General features: G+C 38.9%; 1 protein-coding gene across 1 annotated transcript in view; it reads right to left on the bottom strand.

Moving 5' to 3' along the window:
* Window positions 1–22,372, bottom strand: part of GCH1 (GTP cyclohydrolase 1) — a 55,901-nt gene that overhangs the window by 13,302 nt on the left and 20,227 nt on the right. Inside the window, exons 2-3 of the mRNA XM_082386698.1 lie at window positions 12,913–13,022; window positions 1,432–1,487 (exon numbers count right to left, since the gene is read on the bottom strand). Coding sequence (XP_082242824.1) covers window positions 1,432–1,487; window positions 12,913–13,022 — 166 coding nt within the window. The remainder of the gene's footprint in view (window positions 1–1,431; window positions 1,488–12,912; window positions 13,023–22,372) is intronic.

Genomic DNA, 22,372 nt, shown 5'->3' with positions numbered 1-22,372 from the left:
CCTTGGCACCACCATTGGGTACAGATCACTGAAAGGCACCAACATGTTTGCGTATTTGTATTAAGAGCCTGATTGCAGTGAAGCAATTATAGTTATGATGTAATAACATCCTTTCATGGTACCAAGTAGTCCTGTCTGGTAGTGAGATTGCCGAGTAGGAATAAAACTAGGGAAACCAGTCAGAAACTAGGGAAGTTAAATTTCTCTCTTCTACCTACTTTCTCCTTAATCCCTAGAAGAAATGAGTAAGAAAGTGGAAGTGAAAACAAAGTAAAAAGAACAGCTGTGGAGAGCAGGCATCAGATTGCAGGGGTGGTGTTTACGGAGTCCAACACAGAATTGAAAAAGATCTGGACCACCATTTCAGGATTGTCTAAGTGGAGAAGAAGCAGGAACATATCAGAGCCACAGAGAGTCAGTTGGTCACAAAGGTATGTTTATTCCAATTTTGATATGGTCACTTTCACCTCAATCAAGTTATCTAAACTTAGCTTGGCTTATTTTTAGAAGGAGGGGGACTCTTGACAGCATTTCATTACCTACTCCTTCATTTTAACTCTCTTTTAACACATACACCTCCCAATATTTTCCCATCACCCACAACTCGCTAACTCTATACAAGGAAACTACACAAAAGGGTATTTAGGTCTAGCCCCAGTAGTTTATTGTCCCTATCAGAGATATATGAACACTGACCCTCAGTTTGACTTCTAGTTAAACACAGGAGACCATGCTTGTATATATCACCACTCTTTCCTAAAACTCAAAAATGATAGCAAAGGCCAGAACCCACAGGATAAAGAATGAAAAAAGACTGTAGCAGAAAGAAATAGAGAGTTAGTATTGTCCCAGAATAGAGCTGAGGGGAAAAAAAAAAGAAGCTGAAAAAGCCAAGGAAGGCATGGTCTTGGGTCTGTAGAAGCAACAGAACCAGATGTGAACCAACTGGCCCTACAGGATGCAGAGATGTGTGGAGGTACTCAGGTACAGTGGAAGGGAGGGTTGAGGCCCCCACTTCAAAGTGCAGTGCAGTTAGACCTCTGTGCCGGTTTCCTCTCCCCCGCAGTTAGCTAAACCACCCTTAAAGAATGGGGGCTGAACTGAATGCACCCTCAGGTGCTCTCCAGTCAGCGAAGGCTCTGCTGAGAGAAGTGTGAGGTAAGGCTTCAAGGATGTGCAGGTGGGAGGTGGAGAAGGAAGGCAGGCAATAGGGGAGCAAGAAGGAAAGGGCATTTGTGTTTTCAGGTCCTCTTAGTCTGTCTTAGACTATACTTATTGTCTATATATTGTCTCTGCAACTATGAAGTAAGTTGGAATGTACCTTCCAAGTTAGATCCACACTGATCAAGAGACAAAGCCTGATAAGATTCTCACCATGTAGGGGCAGGTCCTGTACACCTGTCATCTTATTCACTACACAGTCATACTCACCTAGCAAGTTTGCTGAGGCCAAGGACTTGCTTGTTAGGAAGATAACCGATATGGACCTTCAGAGAAGAGACAGAAATCATGAGCTAAGTGAAAACACAATATTTCTTTGTGACGAAAGAAAACATAATACAGTATACTTACAATGCAGTTCAACACAATGAAAACATATTTTTAAAACATTTAGAAGCTTTAAGACATAGAAAATGAAGCACTTACATAAGCAGTTAAAAAATCACATAAATTAAGTAAAAGGAAAATAAGAATGACTATTAATAAAATGACAAATTTGAAGTACAGTCGTGGTATTTCCTGGTGAAGTTAAGCTCTTGATGCAATTCTTAAAATCTTTCCTCTGTTGAGGGGAAACTTTCTCAGGAAAGTGCTAGTTATCCCACAGCAACATTAAAATGTAGCTAAGAAAACCTCCTTTAAATGGGTGAAACTGTAAGTATAAATATTGCCATTCTACACATCATGGTGGCCTTAAAAATCTTGCCCTGTTGCACAGAAAGAGGGTCTCTGTGCTCTTTGCCATCCTGGGCAGTCCCATTTCTAAGCTGCTAGAGAACACCATCCTCCTGACAGGAAGAAAAGGACACAGCTACAAGTTGTGACTCAGAAAGAATCTGGATCCTAAGACCTAAGTTCTTGTAGGACCTACTATAAGGCAAAGCCATTTTTATAATCTTAAAAAGCACTGATTAATATCTAATATGAAGAAGTTACATGTCTTTCAGCCAAGTGTTAAGTATGAGAGAATATTAGTTCTCCAAAAAGATTAATAAATGGTCACTTATAGGCAATCAATTTACCTAATATAAAATGATCAACTCATTTGCATCATGGTTTGCCAGCATTTGTTGCATTTGTTCACCTAATATTTACTATACACTTGAATAAGCCAGGAGTAATTAGTGGTTTTGTTTTGTTTTTTTTCAGCTATTAGGCACTATGCTTTGGGAGTCTGAGAATACCAATTCATTGCCTTCCTGCTCAGCAGAAGGAGAGAGTTAAGTAGAACCTGAACACTGGGTATTTCAAAGAAAAATTAGAGCTGAAACTTTCCCATAGAACCAAGGTACAGAAGTACCACTTGAAATTTATACACTTATATACAGAGCTATAATTTATTTATTTATACTATTTTTAGTCTTCCCAAAGATCCTGTCATCTAAATGGTCACTTTTTATTTTTTTTGGCCACGCCGTGCAGCTTGTGGGATCTTAGCTCCTTGACCAGGGATCGAACCTGGGCCCTCGGCAGTGAAAGCACGGAGTCCTAACCACTGGACCACCAAGGAATTCCTGTAAGTGGCCACTTTAGGCAATCATCACTGAACAATATGTTTAAAAACCGAGTTAGTAAGAACACAGACACAAGTAATCAGAGCAGAAAGTAGGAGGATATAGTGGAGAGAGGCTGAGTACAGGATCAAGTTCCTGGGTCTGACCCCAGCCAAGTCACTAACTCCCTATGTCCTCTTGGACAATTCACAGCTTCCTGGGCCTGATATTCTCACTTAAAATAAAAGGTAGCCATGAGCTCAAAGGTTCCCTCATTTCTGAAAATCCATAGCCCTGCTGTCACGGCCCAGCATCATTAGCTGTGGGACTACCAGACCATATATGCCTCCTCATGTGATGGAACACGGAATCCTCAGCACCCCGATGAACTACTCTTGTCAAATATGTTTAACCTTAAACTTAGGAAGTTTTAGATCTAATCCAGTTTATAGAAAAATGCAGAGGTTGAATGGAGCAAATCCAGAAACTGAGACACTCTACAGAACAACTGGCCTAGTTTCTCCAGTAAAGAACGTCATCGGGGTGGGGCTGAAGGTGGGGCTGGCAGAGGAGACTATTGTAGATTAAGAGACTTAAGATGCATAACAACCAAATGCAATGCGAGTGCAAATTTGTAACCCTTATTTGGATTCTGGTTTAAACCAACAAGACAGCTGAGACACCTGGAAACATGTAAATATCAGTTAGTTATTAGATGCTATTTAGGAATTACTGTTACTTTTGTCTATGGTAGTGCTGAGGATAAGTAAGAATATTTTAGAGATAGGTAGTAATAATTAGTAATGAAGTCATGTTGTCTATAACATACTTCAATATATTGAAGGATTTACTGCCAACTTTTTAGGTTGATAATCAAATCAGTTATGTTTCTTAAAAAAATCCTTATCTTTTAGAGAAATATGCTGGAAGAAATTATAGAAAAAAACCAATGTTATCTAGGATTTGCTTCAAAATAGTCCAGTGGGGGACGTATATAGAACAAGATTGGTCCTTTACTGATAACTGTTGAAACTGGTTGATGGGAACATGGAACGTTATATACTAATATACCTATTCTTAGATATGTTTGAAATTTTCTGTAATAAAAGGTTTTAAAAAGAGATACCACTACACACACATCAGAATACTAAACTTAAAAAGACTGAAAGTGCCAAATGTTGATGAGGATGTGAAGTGACTAGGACTCATGAGAGCATATGAAATGGAAGCTGGTACAACCAATTTGGAAAACTAAAAGTCTGTATTTAATAAGTTGAACACAGGTATACCCTGTGTCCCTGTGCATCCACTCCTAGGTATATTCCATAGAAATGCATGCAAGAGGAGGATCAAGATGGCGGAGCAGGAGGACGTAGAGCTCATCTCCCCCAACAAGCACATCAAAAATCCATCTACACATGGAACAATTCATACAGAAAACCAACCGGAAACTGGCAGATTTCTTATATAACCAAAGCTATAAGAAAGTTCTCTGTGTAACCAGGTAGGATGGGGGGAAAAAAAGGCATCAGGACAGGACCGGTGCCCCTCGGAGGGATCTGTGAAGGAGGGAAGGTCCACAGGGGCAGGCCCAAGCCCTGAGGGGCCCCCTTGCCTACGGGGAGGTTTGCTGGAATAGACAGAGGGGCTAGAGGGGCCTGGACTCTGCTTGCAAGGAGTGCACAAGCTGGCTGGCCAGCAATCGGGAGAGAGGGCATTGCTGGCACCCACCTGGCCACACCTCCAGTCCAAAACGCTTGCCAGGGCTGGGAGGGGTGCTGCTAGTACACACAGGGCTTAGGCACTGAATCCCGGATGGACAAGTCCTGAGAGAGGACCCAGCCTAGCTGCAAAGAGACAGTCCAGAGGGCCTGGGGTGTGGTCGGGGCCAAACCTCAAAGTCTACTGTCAGCATTCACATGGTAGGGGCAGTCCAGCCATGGTGGACTTGGTCAGCACACACACTGGGTGGCACCACAGAAACGTCTTGGGTAGACAGCCTCTGGGGAGGAGTAAACAGTGGCTCACTACCTGCCAGGAGCACTCCAGGTCTGCCCACCCCACACTACAGCTCGGTGCCAGATCTGGGGCAGATAGGTCCTGGAAGAGGTCCACCACAGAGGCAGCCCAGGTCCCAGGCAGCAGCACAACCACCTGGATTCCTGCAGTCATCGCACCCTGGCCCCCTGCACCAGCCCACTCCACATCACAGCCTAGAGCTAGGCCTGGGACGAACACAACGGAGAAAGGGACATGGCCTTGGGCTGTTGCTGAGCAGAGGTGCGGACACCTGCGTGGGTGGTGCCTGGGTTCACTGTGACCATGTGGGCTTCACCTGCTTCAGCAGCCACATGCTTTGAGACAGGGCATGCATTCAAGGGCCATGGAGCCTTACTGAACCTGACCCTCTGGGCTTCTGCTCCAACAACTGGGGAGCACACCCCACCCCGTGTGTCACAGCCATGGAGCAAAGAGGAGACCCCACCCGACATCCAGCTCAGGCTCTGGACACACCACCAATCACATCTGCTATCAGGAGGATGATGGCCAGTACACTTTGAGGAAAGACGTGGCTGGCATGCATACCAAAAACAGCCCTTGCATCAAAAATACAGGACTCACACAGTCTACACAAGGACACTCCCACATTAAAACAGCCCTTCAAGACCACAGTAGATTAACTTTATGAATTTAGGAGAAACAGTTAAGTAAAATGAAAAAGCAGAGGAACTACTCCCAATTAAAAGGACAAGAGATAGCCCCTGAAAGAACTAATAATGAAACAGGCTTTACCAGTCAACTAGACCCCAAGTTTAAAAAATAGGTAATAAAAATGCTAAAGGATTATAGATGGAAATGCAGATCACTGTAACAAGGAACTAGAAACTATAGAGCAATCAATCAAAATTAGACAACTCAATTCCCAAGATAAAAACCAATCTAGAAGCAATAAAACAGAATAAGTGATCTGAGAGATAGAATAATGGAAATCATCCAATCAGAACAGCAGACGGAAAGACAAACAAAAAAAAGAAAGCACCATATGAGAACTATGGGATAATATAAAGTGTGCCAACCAACTCGTAACAGGGGTTTCAGAAGGAGAAAAGAGAGAATATCAAAAATGTATCAGAAATTATGGCTGAAAACTTTCCATACCTAAAGAATGAAATACATTCAGGTACAGGAAGGATAGAGGGTTCCAAACAAGATGAACACAAACAGACCCAGACCAAGATATATCATAATTGAAGTGGCAAAGGTTGATGCAAGGATTCTAAAGGCAGCAGGAGAAAAATAGTTACAAGGGAACCCCCATAAGGCTAGCAGCAGATTTCTCTGCAGAAACTTTGCAGGCCAGAAGGGAGTGGCATGATATATTCAAAGTCCTGAAAGGGAAAAACCTGCAACTCTACCCAGCAAGAATATAATTTAGAATAGGAGAGAGAAAGAATTTCTCAGACAAGCAAAAACTAAAAGAATTCAGCAATACTAAACCTACCCTTAAAGAAATATTGAATGGTTTTCTCTAAATAGCAGAGAAGCAAGGATCTATAAGGGGACTTCCCTGGTGGTGCAGTGGTTAAGAATCCACCTGCCAATGCAGGGGATACGGGTTCGAGCCCTGGTCTGGGAAAATCCCACATGCCACGGAGCAGCTAAGCCCATGCACCACAACTACTGAGCCTGTGCTCTAGAGCCTGCGAGCCACAACTACTGAAGCCTGCGTGCCTAGAGCCCATGCTCCGCAACAAAGAGAAGCCACCACAATGAGAACCCCACGTACTGCAACGAGTAGCCCCTGCTCACCACAACTAGAGAAAGCCTGTGTGCAGCAGTGAAGACCCGATGCAGCCAAAATTAATTTTTTAAAATGTTCTCAATTAAAAAAAAAAATCTATAGGATAGGGAAAAATCACAATAGGAAAAGCAAATATATGGGACTTCCCTGGTGGCCCAGTGGTTAAGAATCCACCTTCCAATGCAAGGGACATGGGTTCGATCCCTGGTCAGGGAACTGAGATCCCACATGCCATGGGGCAACTGAACCCATGCTCCACAACTAATGAGCCTGTGTGCCGCACCTACAGAGCCTATGCGCTCTGGAGCCTGTGTGCCACAACTACAGAGAAGCCCAAGCGCCACAATGAAGAGCCTGCATGCCGCCATGAAAGAGCCCACATGCTACAACTAAGACCTGATGCAGCCAAAATAAAATAAATATATAAAAAAAGAAAAGTAAATATATAAAAGGATTGAAGATCACTTAAATAAGCCAGTACATAGATTAAAAAACAATAACTGAATCACTGTGCTGTACACCTGAAACTAAGATGACATTGTAAATAATGTTTACATTATTTACACTGCAAAAAAAATCAAAAAAATTTGTAAATGCAATTATAACTACAATTAACAGCAAAAGAATAAACATGAAGATGTAAAATGGGACATCAAAGCCATAAAATATGGGAAAGGAGAGTATAAAAATGTAGATCTTTTAGAACATGTTCAAACTTATATGATATGACTATCAGTTTAAAGCAAGTAGATATAGTTATGGGTCAACATACTTGAAAACCAGGATAACCACAAATCAAAAACATATGACAGATTCACAACAACCAAAAAAGAAAGGAACTCAAGCATAATATAAAAAAGAACCATCAAACCACAAAAGGAAAAACATAAAGAGATGAACAAAGAAGAACTACAAAATCAACTGGAAAACAAGGTTTCAAATGGCAATAAGTACATACCGATCAATAATTACTTTAAATGTCAATGGACTAAATGCTTCCGTCAAAAGACATAGAGTGGCAGACAATAAAAAGACAAGAAACTAAAATGCGCTGCCTACAAGAGACTCACTTCAGGGCAAAATACACACACAGATTGAAAGTGAAGGGATGAGAAGAGATATTTCATCCAAATAGAAATGACAAGAAAACAGAGGTAGCAATACTCATATTGGACAAAATACACTTTAAAACAGAGTCCATAAAGAAAGACAAGGACATTATATAATAAAGGGATCAATACAAGAAGAGGATATTATACTCATTAACATATATGCACCCATTCTGGAATACCTAAATATATAAAAATACTAACAAAGGGAGAAAGTGACAGGAATACAATAATAGTAGGAGACTTTTAACACCTCACTGACATCAATGTATAGATCTTCCAGACAGAAAATCAATAAGGCAACAGAGTTCCTAAAATGACACTTTACATTAAAAAAAAAATTACATTAAAAAAAAAATTCTTTTCAAGCACACATGGAACATTCTCTAGAATAGACCATATACTAGGTCATAAAACAAACCTCAACAAATTTAAGAGGACAGAAATTATTTCAAGCATCTTTTTGGACCACAATGGTATGACATGAGAAATCAACCACAAAGAAAAACAGGAAAAAATAAAACAAAAAAAAAACACATGGAGGCTAAATAATATGCTACTAAAAACCCAATAGGTCAATGATGAAATCAAAGAAGAAATCAGAAAATACCTTGTGACAAACAACAATAAAAACACAACCTTACAAAAATCTATGGAATGCAGCAAAAGCAGTTCTAAGAGAGAAGTTCATAGCAATGCTGGATTTCCTCAAATAAGAAAAATCTCAAACAACCTAACCTATCACCTAAAGAATTAGAAAAAGAAGAACAAACAAAACCCAAAGTCAGCAGAAGGAAGGAAATCAGAAAGATCAGAAAGAAAATAAATAAAATAGAGATTTTTAAAAAACAGAAAAGATCAATAAAACCAAGAGCTGGTTTTTTGGAAAGATAAAATAGACAAACTTCTAGCCAGGCTCACCAAGAAGAAAAGAGAGAGGACCCAACTATACAAGAAGTGAAAGAGGAGAAATAACAACCAATACTGTGGAAATACCAAAAAAAAAAAAATCATAAGACAATACTATAAACAGTTGTATACCAACAAATTGGACAACCTGGAAGAAAAGGACAAGTTTCTAGAAACCTATGGCCTGCCAAAACTGAGTCAAGAAGAAAGATAATTTGAACAGACCAATTACTAGAAGTGAAACAGAATCTGTAATAAAAAATTTAAAAACAAAACCTCCCTGCAAACAAAAGTCCAGGACTTAATGGCTTCACTGGGGAAATTCTACCAAACATACAAAGAAGAACTTACACCTATCCTTCCCAAACTATTCCAAAAGACTGAAGAGGAGGAAACACTCTCAAATTCATTCTAGGAAGCCACCATCACCCTAATACCAAAACCAAAGACACTACAAATAAAAGAAAATTACAGGCTAATATCTTTGATGAATATAGATGCAAAAATCCTCAACAAAATGTTAGCAAACTGAATCCAATAATACATAAAAAGGATCATACAACATGATCAAGTTGGATTCATTCCAGGGTTGCAAGGATGGTTCAACATACAAATCAATGTGATACACCACGTTAAGAAAAGGAAAGACAAAAACCACATGATTATCTCAATAGATGCAGAAAAATTATTTGATAAAATTCAACATCCACTCATGACAAAAACTCTCACCAAAGTGGATATAGAGGGAACATATCTCAACATAATAAAAGCCATTTAAGACAAACCCACAGCCAGTATAATACTCAACAGTGTAAAGCTTAAAGCCTTCCCACTAAATTCAGGAATAAGACAATGATGCCCACTCTCACCACTCCTATTCAACATAGTATTGGAAGTCCGAGCCACAGCAATCAGATAAGAAAAAGAGAAGGTACCCAAACTGGAAGTAAAGAGGTAAACTGTCACTATTTGCAGATGACACAGTTCTCTATATAGAGAACCCTAATGACTCCACACAAAAACTATCAGAATAAAAGAAATCAGCAAGGTAGCAGGATATGAGACTAATATACAGAAATCTGTTGCATTTATTTACACTAACAATGAAATATCAGAAAGAGAAAGTTAAAAAAATTCTGTTTAAAATCACATCCAATTAAAAAAAAAAAAAAACCTAGGAATAAATTTAACCAAGGAGGTGAAAGACCTATATGCTAAAAACTGTAAAACATTGATAAAGTAAGTAAATTGAAGATGATTCAAAGAAATGGAAAGATATCTCATCCTCTTGGATTAGAAGAATTTATATTGTTAAAATGGCCATACTACTCCAAGCAATCTACAGATTTAATGGCAATCCCTATCAAAATACCCATGACATTTTTCACAGAATTGGAACACGTAATACTAAAATTTATATGGAACCACAAAAGATCTAGAATTGCCAAAGCAATTCTAGAGGGAAAAGAGCAAAGCTGGAGGCATAACTCTCCCAGACTTCAGACAATACTACAAAGCTACAGTAATCAAAACAGCATAGTATTGGCACAAAAACAGACACATAGATCAATGGAACAGGACAGGAAGCCCAGAAATAAACCCATGTACTTATGGTCAATTAATGTACGACAAAGGAGGCAAGAATATACAATGGAGAAAAGACAATCTCTTCAAAAAGTGGTGTTGGGAAAGCTGGACAGCTACATGTATATCAGTGAAATTAGAACACTCCCTCACACTGTACACAAAAATAAACTCAAAATAGTTTAAAGACCTAAATATAAGACATGACACCATAAAACTCCTAGAAGAGAACATAGGCAAAACATTCCCTGACATAAGTCATAGCAATATTTTCTTAGATCAGTCTCCCAATTCAAAAGAAATAAAAGCAAAAATAAACAAATGGGACCTAATCAAACTTACAAGCTTTTGCACAGCAAAGAATACCATCGACAAAACAAAAAGGCAACCTACCTAATGGGAGAAAATATTTGCAAACGATGTGACCGACAAGGGGTTAATATCCAAAATATACAAGCAAGTCATACAACTCAATATTGAAAAAAAAAACCCAGTCAAAAAATGGGCAGAAGGTCTAAATAGGCATTTCTCCAAAGAAGACACACAGATGGCTAACAGGCACATGAACAATGCTCAACATGTTAATTATTAGAGAAATGCAAATCAAAACCACAATGAGGTATCACTTCACATTGATCAGAATGACCATCATCAAAAAGTCTACAAATAATAAACGCTGGAGAGGGTGTGGGGAAAAGGGAACCCTCTTACACTGTTGGTGGGAATGTAAATTGGTGCAACCACTATGGAGGTTCCTTCAAAAACTAGTGTTACCATATGATCCAGCAGTCCCACTCCTGGGCATATATCTGGAAAAGATTAAAACTCTAACTCAAAAAAATACATGCACCACAATGTTCAGAGCAGCACTATTTACAATAGCCAAGACACAGAAACAACCCAAGTGTCCATCAACAGACAATTGGTTTAAGAAGGTACGGTATATGTATACAATGGACTATGACTCAGCCATAAAAAAGAATAAAGTATTGCCATTTGCAGCAACGTGGGTTGACCTGGAGAATACAATACTAAGTGAAGTAAGTCAGACAGAGAGAGACAAATATCATATGATATCACTTATATGTGGAACCTTAAAAATAATACAAATGAATGTATAGACAAAACAGAAACAGACTAATAGACATAGAAAACAAACTTATGGTTACCAAAGGGGAAAGGGATAAATTAGGATACAAACTATTATACATAAAATACATAGGTAACAAGGATTTACTGTATAGCACAGGGAACTATATTCTATATCTTATAATAATCTAGAATGGAAAATAATCTGAAATACATATATACACACACACACACACACACACACACATACATACATACAGCTGAATCACTTTACTGTACACCTGAGACTAATACAATATTGTAAATCAACTACACTTAAATTAAAAAATAAATTAGTGAGTTCCCTGGTGGCCTAGTGATTAGGATTCTGGGCTTTCACTGCCGTGGCCCAGGTTCAATCCCTGGTCAGGGAACTGAGATCCCGCATGCTGTGTGGCTCGGTAAATAAATTAAAAATAAATAAATAAATAATTTCAGAAAATTAAAAAATAAATAAAAATTTAAAAAAGAAATGCATGCATCTGTGCACCAAAAGAATGCTGGTAGCAGTACTGTTTGTAATAGCCAAAAACAAAAAAACCACCAACAACAACAACCAAAAAACCCAAACAGAGAGAGAGAGGAAACAATACAAATGTCCTCTAAGAACAGAATAAATTGTGGTATGTTTGTACAATGGAATTATATATAGCAATGAAAATATAATGACAGGCAATAACCTAACATCAAGGACTCTTTCAATATGGAACAAAAGAAGCGAAACACAAAAGAGTACATTCTGTAGACCCCACCTATTTATATATAGTAATTGAAAAACAAGCAAAACTAATCAATCTATAATGTTACAAATCCATATACTGGTTACCTGTGGGGACAAGATGGGTTAGGGATTAACAAGGGGCACAAGGTGAGCTTCTAGGACACTGATAATGTTCTAGTCCTTGATCTGTGAGGTAGTAGGAAATACCCTAATGATTTGTGCATTTTTCTACGTTTCACTTCTATAAAAAATGAAAAAATACTTTAACAAAAAAATATAAAGCAAATGTTAACACATTAAATTTAGGTGATGGGTGTTTAGATATTCATACCACTATTCCCTGTAAGTCTTCTATTTGAAAATTATTAACAAAAAGTCAAAATAAAATAAAATTATGATATGCGGGGAGGGAAGAGAAAAGGACAACTCTTGGTAACCCACATGTTCTCAAAAGCAGGTTTAACTACAGCAAACTAGATAACATTATCTAGCTCACAGATTCATTTTTCCTAAAATAGAAAGGGTTGGAAACAAATTAAACCCACTAATACTATAACCTCTGCTACAAGAAATTCTGCAATCATTACTGCTCATGTCATATTATACAAAAGTATATCTTGGATCAAGTCAAAATAAAGGGCAAAGGTTTTCAGAGCCTGCAGCAGCTACCTAAAAAAAAAAGATGGTCTTTTTAATCTCATTATTTTAACCTATTAACATGGTATTTACTGTGAAAAGCTTGCCCAGAGGGCCTACTTTGTTTTTATTTTGTTAATTTCCAGCTATTAGATTAGTAGGGTTGATAAAGAGTAAATGTTTATGTGTAATTCTAAATATCTGGGATATTAGGAATTAGCAGGTGACAATTTAAAATATAATTATCCTAACTTTAAAACTGTGATTGTGCTTTTAAACACTGTTAGGAGACAACATAGAAAAACTTACCTTTCCAACAAATGGAACTAGATGATGTTCACACATGGAAAACATGTCTATGTCCTTCACAATCACCATCTCATCATGATCTTCATCAAATATAGCATCGTTTAGGACATCTGAAATCAGAGGCTTGCTTTAGTAATGTTTCCAATTTTATAGTAAGATAAAGAATAGAAAAGCTAACACCCTGTAGGTACGTGTAAATTGACAGTCAACATAAGAATGTTAATCCTAACTAAAATATTAATGGCATGCAAATTAAAACTAGTTATTTTTCTCCCACCACATTAGCAAAGTCTTTTTCTTTAAATGGTGGGGGAAATCCTTATGATGTGGTATTACATAAAAAGTGCAGGATTACCAATGTATTTGTAGCATAGGAGAGGGAGAGAAAAAGGAGGGAAGAAAGGAGATAGATTATGCAAAACAAAAGAGTGGGTATTTCTGGTGATAGGAATGGTCTACTTTCACTTTCTTCCTTACATTTTCCTGTACCTAACACTTTCTCTATAACAAATGTGTAGAAAACTATGTCTGAGAAAAAACCAATTCTTACCTCTCTGATTTCTGAAGCTAGATCCAGATACCCATAAACTTGACCTCTGTTATTACCACCCCAAATAATTTTCTATTCTTATAAAATTTTCTAGTTATTGTATGCAAGCATCAGACTCATTCTAAATAGTTGCCTTCCTCCTCCCTTCCTAAGGAAATTAATTCTATAGTTTCTATGTGTGTGCCTGTCCAGGTTAGCTTTGGGTGATGAACAGTGTCTTGTTTAACCTGTGGACTCCGTCATATATGGCCAGGCTTACAACAGACATTTAGAAACAAAAACTTTATTTTTAAAAACTGCACTCATATCTGAACAACTTGGCAGAACAGATACATTCAAGTCATCTAGGTATGTGATTTCAAGCATTTGGGGATACCCAATCTACACAGCATGAGACAGAAGGGAGGAGATGAACAGAGCTTTGTAGCCACATACTGCTATCTCCCCTTGGAAAGGCAGGCTGCTGAGTGAGTCACAGGGAAGATGTGCAAATGTCCACCCACACAGCCTGACCTTCAGTGGCTCCGTTGCTACCAGAAGAGAGGCTCACAGATATTGAGTTATCATTTAACCACAGTTGTCATCCCCTGATTTAGGCTATCCAGGGATACATCTGACTCTGTAATACAGCAGTTATTAGTGTGGTAAACAAAAGTGAACATGTGGGGTTTAGACACACAGATAAACATGACACCCTGGTTAAGAGAGGCTAAAAAAATCCAGGGAGGAGAAGGCTCAGGGCCATTCTTTAAGTAAATACTCCTCCAAAAGCAGTTTTCTCTTCTGAATACTCTGTCCTAACCTTCAGTCCTATTTTTGAAAGAAGTCCAAAAATAGATCCTCAATGCTCCCCAAAGTATCTTGGAGTTCTCCATGATTTTAATGTAATGTTACTGCCATGCATAGCTGACTAAAATCTTTAGTCACACAAGGAATCTTCCTGAAAGTAAAAACAAAAAAATTTTTCTTAAAGAACAAAAGAGAATTGTCAAATATAGGAAGTGTTCATTTGTTTTCTCTGGCAAAAAATGAGAGCATCCCCATTCTAAGCTCTGACAACAACCATATGGCACGTGTTAAACTGGCCCTCAAGTTAGGCTTATGTTAGCATCTGGCTCCACTGCTAACTGCCGAACCTTGGGCAAGGCACTCTGTGCCTCAATCTTCTCAGCTATAAAATGGGCATGAAAAAAGTATCTACTTCAAAGAGGTATCCTGAGGATTAAATGAGATAATCCACTTGTGTTTAGAAATATGCAGGTGGGGTATGCGATAAATAACATTATTACTATTACTATAATTAAGATTAAGAGAGTTGCTAAACTATGTTCCCATGCACATTGATGTACACCAGAATTTAAAAAGCAATAATTTGCTTCTAAGGAACAGACTGCAGAAAAGGAAAAGTAATAAATTTACTATGGAGAAACCTGGCAGACACTGCTTGAATCAAATAATTAAGGTTAACTTTACCAGTAATAAGACATACTGATATCACGTAGCTCCTGACATAAGACCATGAGAAGGGCACATCACCTCTCTGGAATTCTTCCCCAAAATCTGTAACTGCAGTCTAATCACCACACAAATTGACGGGCATTCTACAAAATAGCTAAACAAGAACTCTTTTTAAAAAGACATGGAGGGAATTTCCTGGTGGTCCAGTGACTAGGACACTGCACTCTCACTGCTGTGGGCCTGGGTTCAATCCCTGGTCGGGGAGCTCAGATCCCACAGGCCATGCGGCGTGGCCAACAAAATAAATAAATAATTAAAAAATAAAAAGACATGGAAAGACTAAGGAACTGTCCACGCTAGAGGAGACTAAAGACACATGACAACTAAAAGCAACAGATAAACTAAAATCCAAATAAAGCCTGTAGTTTCGTTCATAGTGTTGATGATTGCACCATGGCCATGGGAGATGTTAGCATTAGAGGAAGCTGGGGAAAGGGTATATATAGAATCTCTCTATTTTTATCATTATTCTGTAAGTCTAAAATTATTTCAGAATAAAAACTTTTAAAAAACACAACAGAGGGACTTTCCTGGTGGCGCAGTGGTTAAGAATCTGCCTGCCAATGCAGGGGACACGGGTTCAAGCCCTGGTCTGGGAAGATCCCACATGCCGTGGAGCAACTAAGCCCATGCGCCACAACTACTGAGCCTGCGCTCTAGAGCCCACGAGCCACAACTACTGAAGCCCGTGCACCTAGAGCCCATGCTCCACAACAAGAGACGCCACCACAATGAGAAGCCCGCACAGCACAACAAAGAGTAGCCCCTGCTCACTGCAACTAGAGAAAGCCTGTGCACAGCAACAAAGACCCAATGCAGCCAATAAATAAATAAATTTTTAAAAATTAATTAATTAGGGCTTCCCTGGTGGCACAGTGGTTGAGAATCTGCCTGCCAATGCAGGGGACACGGGTTCGAGCCCTGGTCTGGGAAGATCCCACATGCCGCGGAGCAACTAGGTCCGTGAGCCACAACTACTGAGCCTGTGCATCTGGAGCCTGTGCTCCGCAACGGGAGAGGCCGCGATAGTGAGAGGCCCGCGCATGACGATGAAGAGTGGTCCCCGCTTGCCGCAACTAGAGAAAGCCCTCGCACAGAAACAAAGACCCAACACGGCCAAAAATAAATAATAAATAAATTTTTAAAAAATTAATTAATTAAAAAAAAGACACAACAGAACAATGTCCATCAACTGGACTATATAAGCAATGGAGTACTACTCAGCAATAAGATGGGATAAAATAATGATACATGTACTAAGATGGTTGAACCGCCAAAGAATTATACTAAGTAAAAGAAGTCAAAGACATACACACAAAAAAAAACTATGTGAGATTCTAGGAAAAGCAAATATAGTGATAGAAAGCAGACAGAAAGTTTACCAGAGACCTCAGAGGTGCGACAGAGGGATTGGCTGCAAAAGGATATGAAGACATTTTTTTTTGGTTGATGGAAACCTTCTAAACCTTCGTTGTACTGGTGGCTATGCAACTGTATGAGTTTGTCAAAATTCAAATTGTGCATATAAAGTTGGTAAATTTTATTGAATATAAGTTACACCTTAATAGAGCTAACTTTAAAAGAAACTGTGGTATACAGGGACTTCCCTGGCAGTCCAGTGGTTAAGACTCCACACTTCCACTGCCGGGGTCACAGGTTCTATCCCTGGTCAGATAAGTAAGATCCCACGTGCCGCACAGTGCGGCCAAAAAAATAATAAAAACAAAAAAAGTTTAAAAGCTGTGGTATATTATGAAACCTTTTGTGTAAAAGTCGAAAGGAGATACAAACATATACACACATATATACACTTATCTTCAAAAGGAAACACTAGAAGAATAAATCAAAAAGCAAATAAAAATGATTACCCATAAAAGACTAAAAGAACAGGCAAAAAGGGATATGATAAAATGAGACATCTTTGAATAAAATTTGTTACATAATTTTGACTTTGAAATCATGTAAATGTTTTACACACTCAAAACTAAACTAAAAAGAAAACAACTAGCGACCCCATACGTTGTGATGCTTTGTGTGATAATGGGGCATTGATGCTTTGCCTATATCCCATTTCATTAAAATGGACCCAGACTATAAACTTGACCCAGCCTAATCATTTTTCTTCAGTAATGAAGTCTCCCTGCTATATTTATTTATGTTTTGCTCCAACATATCTGAAAGCTACCATCTGTGGCTAATAAGAACAAAACACTATCACGGATTGTTTTAATTTCCTGTCTGTTATCAGCAGCAAGGAGGTAACCCTGGAAACAAGGATTTATGGCATTCTATTTCCTACTGTTGGTCATAACCAACAAAAGAAATCAAAGCCACCTCCAAAAGTTAAAGGCCTATCTATAACAACACCACACACAAAAAGTATAAAAGCATACCTTTCGCATGTCATTAATGACTAAGCAATGACAACAAACAACCCTGCTGGGCAGCGATCCCTCAAGCATTCTGTCCCTTCCTGAAAGTGCATTAAGGCAGGCCCACTAATGACCCAGAGTAAGCATTTAAGCACCCTCTGAAGCAGGAGTTCTGACTCCCCCAGTGAGCTTGTTAAAACACAAATCCCTGGACCCCACCCCCAGAGCATCTGATTTAGGAGGTTTGGGTGAGCCTGATAATTTGCATTTTTAACAAGTTCCCGGAAGATGCTAATGCTCCTGGTCTGGGAACCACACTTTGAGAGCCGCTGTTTTGAGGTGTTCCATGTTCTGTGCTGCTACATAGAATCTTTACACCTTGAAAATGCTCCTACTGATACATCATATATATTAAGGAACACAGACCTGTTTCTGCTGGGGTAAAAGGAAACTCCTAGTGGAAATTCCACACAAAAGGAAAATTATATCTAAGGAACTTTCTTTTGCATGAGTGGTAACAGTAATTAGCACTATCCTGGATGTTTTGTGATCAGCACCAAAAAATTAGAGATCTCTGAGGAAGTCAGAATTGCACAGATGACCCATCTTCCTGGAGGACAGCATTTAAAGACAATGGAAGAAGACCTGGAATGCTGAACATGCGTCCATCCTAAGGGACAGGAAAGAGAGCATGGGGTCTGCTTACTGGTTTCCGAATAAGAGAGAACAAGACGCAGAGAGTGAGACCTAACAAGGCATCAGGCCTCTTCGCTCTTGGCTGGAATTAAATCAACTCAAGGGGCTAACAAAGACAACCCCACCTGATTTAGTGGAGAAAGATCTGAATCACTGGCCCAAACCCTCTAACATTAGAGCTGCCTCAACCAGCATAGAGTACTTACTTCATTGTACTTCCTGGTACCACTGTTATCTGTGCTGATTTCTCCCAACCTTGGAGGTAAGTGTTGTAGCTGAAGGCTTTGGAGATTCCACACAGTACCCTACACACCACGCACAGAGCCAAAGCTAAACAGAGATCTTCCATTTTAACTAATTAATATCTCAGTCTTTACCCTGTGATTTACTTCCTTAAAATAGAAGAGACTCCAAAGAAACTCACGTGGCCAAGGGAACAAAAGAATTCTCATTGCAACATTATTGGTAATAACAAATATTAGGAATTTAAATGTGCATCAGAAGAACAATTATACATCTTACTTAGAAAAGCACTAAAACCATTAACTAAGGTATTTCTTCCTTGTGAGTAGCAGTAACCTTCGACCAAGAGGTGTGCTTGATTATCCTTTGTCAAAATCACATATGTACTGACCTCCCCGCTTACCGCTTCAGAACAGTTCTCAAAGTTCTCTGAGAGACTGTCTCTCAGGTTGGCTCAAATAAAATTTTCCATTTCTTACTTAGATTGACTATTGATTAATTTTTTTCATTGACAAGAGTATGTCCATTTAAATGAAGTAGAAACAATACTACCTGTTGTTTGTGGACACACACATAAAATGAAAGTATAAAAACACACATGAGAGTAAGAGATCAAATTCAGGATAGTGGTTAACTCTGCGGAGGGAGGCTAGCAGGATCAGAAAGAGATAACTATGAGCTTTATCTGTATTTTTTAAAGCAATTATAGCAAAATATTAAGGTTTGCTAAAATTGGATGAATGTTGGCTAAATTAGTTCTTTATACTTTTTCTTGTATATTTGAGATATTTCATTAATAAAAAAAAGATTTTTTAAACTGAGGAGTTCATACACATGCTGGTGTTTTGTTTTTTTTCCTGAAAAAACAGCAAGCAACTGAGGTTGCCCTTGCACAGAAGAACTGGGACTGGAGAAGGGTTCCACAGGAAAGGCACAGCCTGCTTCACGCAATGCTGCAAACGCCTTCGGAAACCTCCCTAAATCACACTCTGCCATTAAAACAAAGGCTTCTGCCCTGAGTGTGGCACTGAAACTTTTTGCTTTCCACCTCCTGTTTGAAAAGTTTGTCCTATGAGTAAGAGCAACATTAAAACAAGTTAAAAGAGAAAAGAAAATCACTATCTCTGCTTTCATTTCCATCATGGTAGTACACCTCTTGTTAGTATTCCAACAGGCAGAGCTTTTTGCACTTAACAAGACAGAGCTAACATTTGTAAACTGGCCAAAATAAGCATGAACCCGAACATTCCACAGACTGACATAATGACAGAAACTAAGATGACTTTAGACAACCATTCGCACCATCTGCTGAAGTAGGCAGAGCTGCTGCACAGCTTTGATATGCTCCATGAACTTACTTCGTAAACTGCAAGTTTGTCAGCAGGAAAGATCCAGTGCATTGCAAAGAAAGTCAAAGTTCGGTTATTTTGGAAATTTTCCTTCCTGCCATCCTTGGCAGAGATAAATTCCCATGTTGCAACTAAGCAACTAAAATATAGCTAAGACAACATGAATGGACCTTGAGGGCATCATGCTAAGTGAAATAAGTCAGATGGAGAAAGACAGTGTATGATCTCACTTACACGTGGAATCTAAAAAAGCCAGACTTGTAGAAACAGAGAGTATAATGGTGGTTACAAGAAGCTGGGAGGGTGGAGGAGATGGGAAGAGGTTAGTCAAAGAGTACAAACTTCCAGTTAGAAGATGAATACATTCTGGGGATTTAACACACAGCTTTTTAATTATAATTAACAATACTATTAAATATTTGAAAGTTGCTAAGAGAGTAGATCTTAAAAGGGTGGTAATCATATTGCAACATGTAAGTGTATCAAATCAATACATTGCACATCTTAAATTTATACAATTTTACATGTCAATTATATCTTAATAAAGCTGGGGAAAAAATACAGAGCCAAGGCTATGGAAATAAATGTGCTGGCTGCCCTCAAAAGAGTATGGATATGCATGTTTCAGCAAATACAGTAGCAATATGCTCTTCCCATCCTCTCAGCAGCCGTTGTAATGAACACAACATCTCTCCCTGAGAGACAAGTTTCATATATGAAGTTAATTAAGACCTTTTTCTTGATCACAACAGTAATGTTTGTTACAGTTTATCTACAAGACATTAAAACACTGGAATGAGAAAATGGAAGCACATAAAATCTCTCTACCCACAATGACTTAACTGGCTCTTAGGGAACCACACGCACAGTCGTTCAAGAAGTAGTATGGTAAAGTAGAAGGAATGAGTTAAAAGAGTCCAGAGACCCGAGTTCTCTTTCAAGCTCTGTGCAGACTGTGACCTGGGTGGCCGGGTCCTCACAAGTAAAAGGATGGTTTTGAAAAAGGAATTCAACATGACTCCCAGGTTCCTGGTTTGCACAACTCTGCGAGTGTTGGAAATCGATGCCAAATTACAACAGAATTACCCTCCCACTCCACTGGTCAGCTTCTGAGATGTGCACAGCAACGGCTAGTGGCTTTCTGTACTGAGGAAGAGAAAAGCACCTGTTTTAAACTATTCAGATTTATTCATGGATAAAACTGAAGGTTCCCAATCATATACAATATTAACTCTCAAAGTTACCTAAGCCAAAGAACTCTCATTCTGGTCACAGTTTACTACTCTGAAAATCTGTGGTAAAAGTTTCTTATTTGTGGAAAATAAGATCCTTAAAAGGCTGTTTAAAGAAAGAAACACGGTGTATTCAAGGAATCATTAAAAAAAATACACACCTGTCAAATTTAGTTTTTTAATTGGATAATTCTGTATACCTTTCACAATCCAGCTGTTAAACTGAAAATGGAATTTACAAAACAGATGGTGGTAACAAGGTCTGGTGTACAGTTCTAAAGAAAGAGCACAGCAATCTGATAAACTATCCATTTGCTTCAAAGCCTTTAATAGGCTCATCCCTTATCATCTTACTTTCACTTCTGCCATGAGATTTCACACTGACAGATGTTATGGAACCATTTGTAATGCTATCCGACAAATAAGTACCAGCAGGGTGTGCAAGTCTCTATCATTCATGACAAATGATTAAGGGACAAGGGATCACCTTTTAGAACAGTGGCTCCCAAATATAGCCAATCATAGGGAGCCTTGGAAAATACAGCTTCCCAAGCCACCCTGACAAAGTCCAATTCACTGGGTGTCGGGGTGATCCCAGGATTACGTCTTTTAAAAACCCAAACGATTCCGATAACCAGTCAAGCTGGGAGCGTAGGCTTTTAAGGGGTGAGAGAGGATGAAGGTTGAAAATGAACCCACTACTGGCTCTAATTTGCTGTTCAGCAAGGCCGAACGGTGGGCAATATAATTCCTCACCATAAACCCTCACTACAGTCACCAAGTCACAGGGTGACAACTTGCACGGAACACTGTGAGCTCTGCACAGGAGGCCTGGAAGAGAGACTGAGGTTGGAGGTGGTGGGGTGAGTGACGAGGAGAGACTAAGGGAAGAAGCTGGAGTCACCTTCAGAGCAGGTGGCAGAGAGGACCACATGGCCCAGCAAAAAATAGAGGAAGGAGGACCTCACACAAGAAAGTTGTACCCATCTCCCAGAAAAAATATCAGCCATTTAAGAAACCAATTGGCCCCTACAGCCAATGCACTAGAAATCAGTTTCAAAGGTAACATGATCATGTTTTCATAGAACTCCTATACTAATTTCCAAGCAGGACACAAATATACCAGACTGTGACCTCAAGAACCTTAAGATGAGGAAATAAGAAGTCTATGTGTAAAAATATTTGGAGAATGACTATAGGTAAACTACAAAAGCAATAGTTTACATAAAGGGAAAATTATGGGCCAGGAGAAGAAATACGGCTAAACTGAAGATAAAGATTTCAGCCAGGCCTTAAGGATGGATACAAGGAAAGGAAGAGAGGGTTTTCTAGAGGGCACGAGGGAAGGAGGTACTATATGAGATGAAATACAGAGGTGGGAAACAATAAAAGGAGAGGTACACTGCCTGAATGGATCATGCAGTGGGCAGAAACCAAATTCCCTTCTGCTTTAGAGCATTTTTCAAGTTAAAATTTACATTTAGTTCGTAACCTCTTTCA

This window comes from Balaenoptera borealis, assembly GCF_965194805.1.
Source record: "Balaenoptera borealis genome assembly, chromosome: 3".
NCBI classification, from domain to species: Eukaryota; Metazoa; Chordata; class Mammalia; order Artiodactyla; family Balaenopteridae; genus Balaenoptera; species Balaenoptera borealis.
The sequence above is the reverse complement of the archived record's forward strand: the minus strand, read 5'-3'. Positions and strand labels throughout refer to the sequence as shown.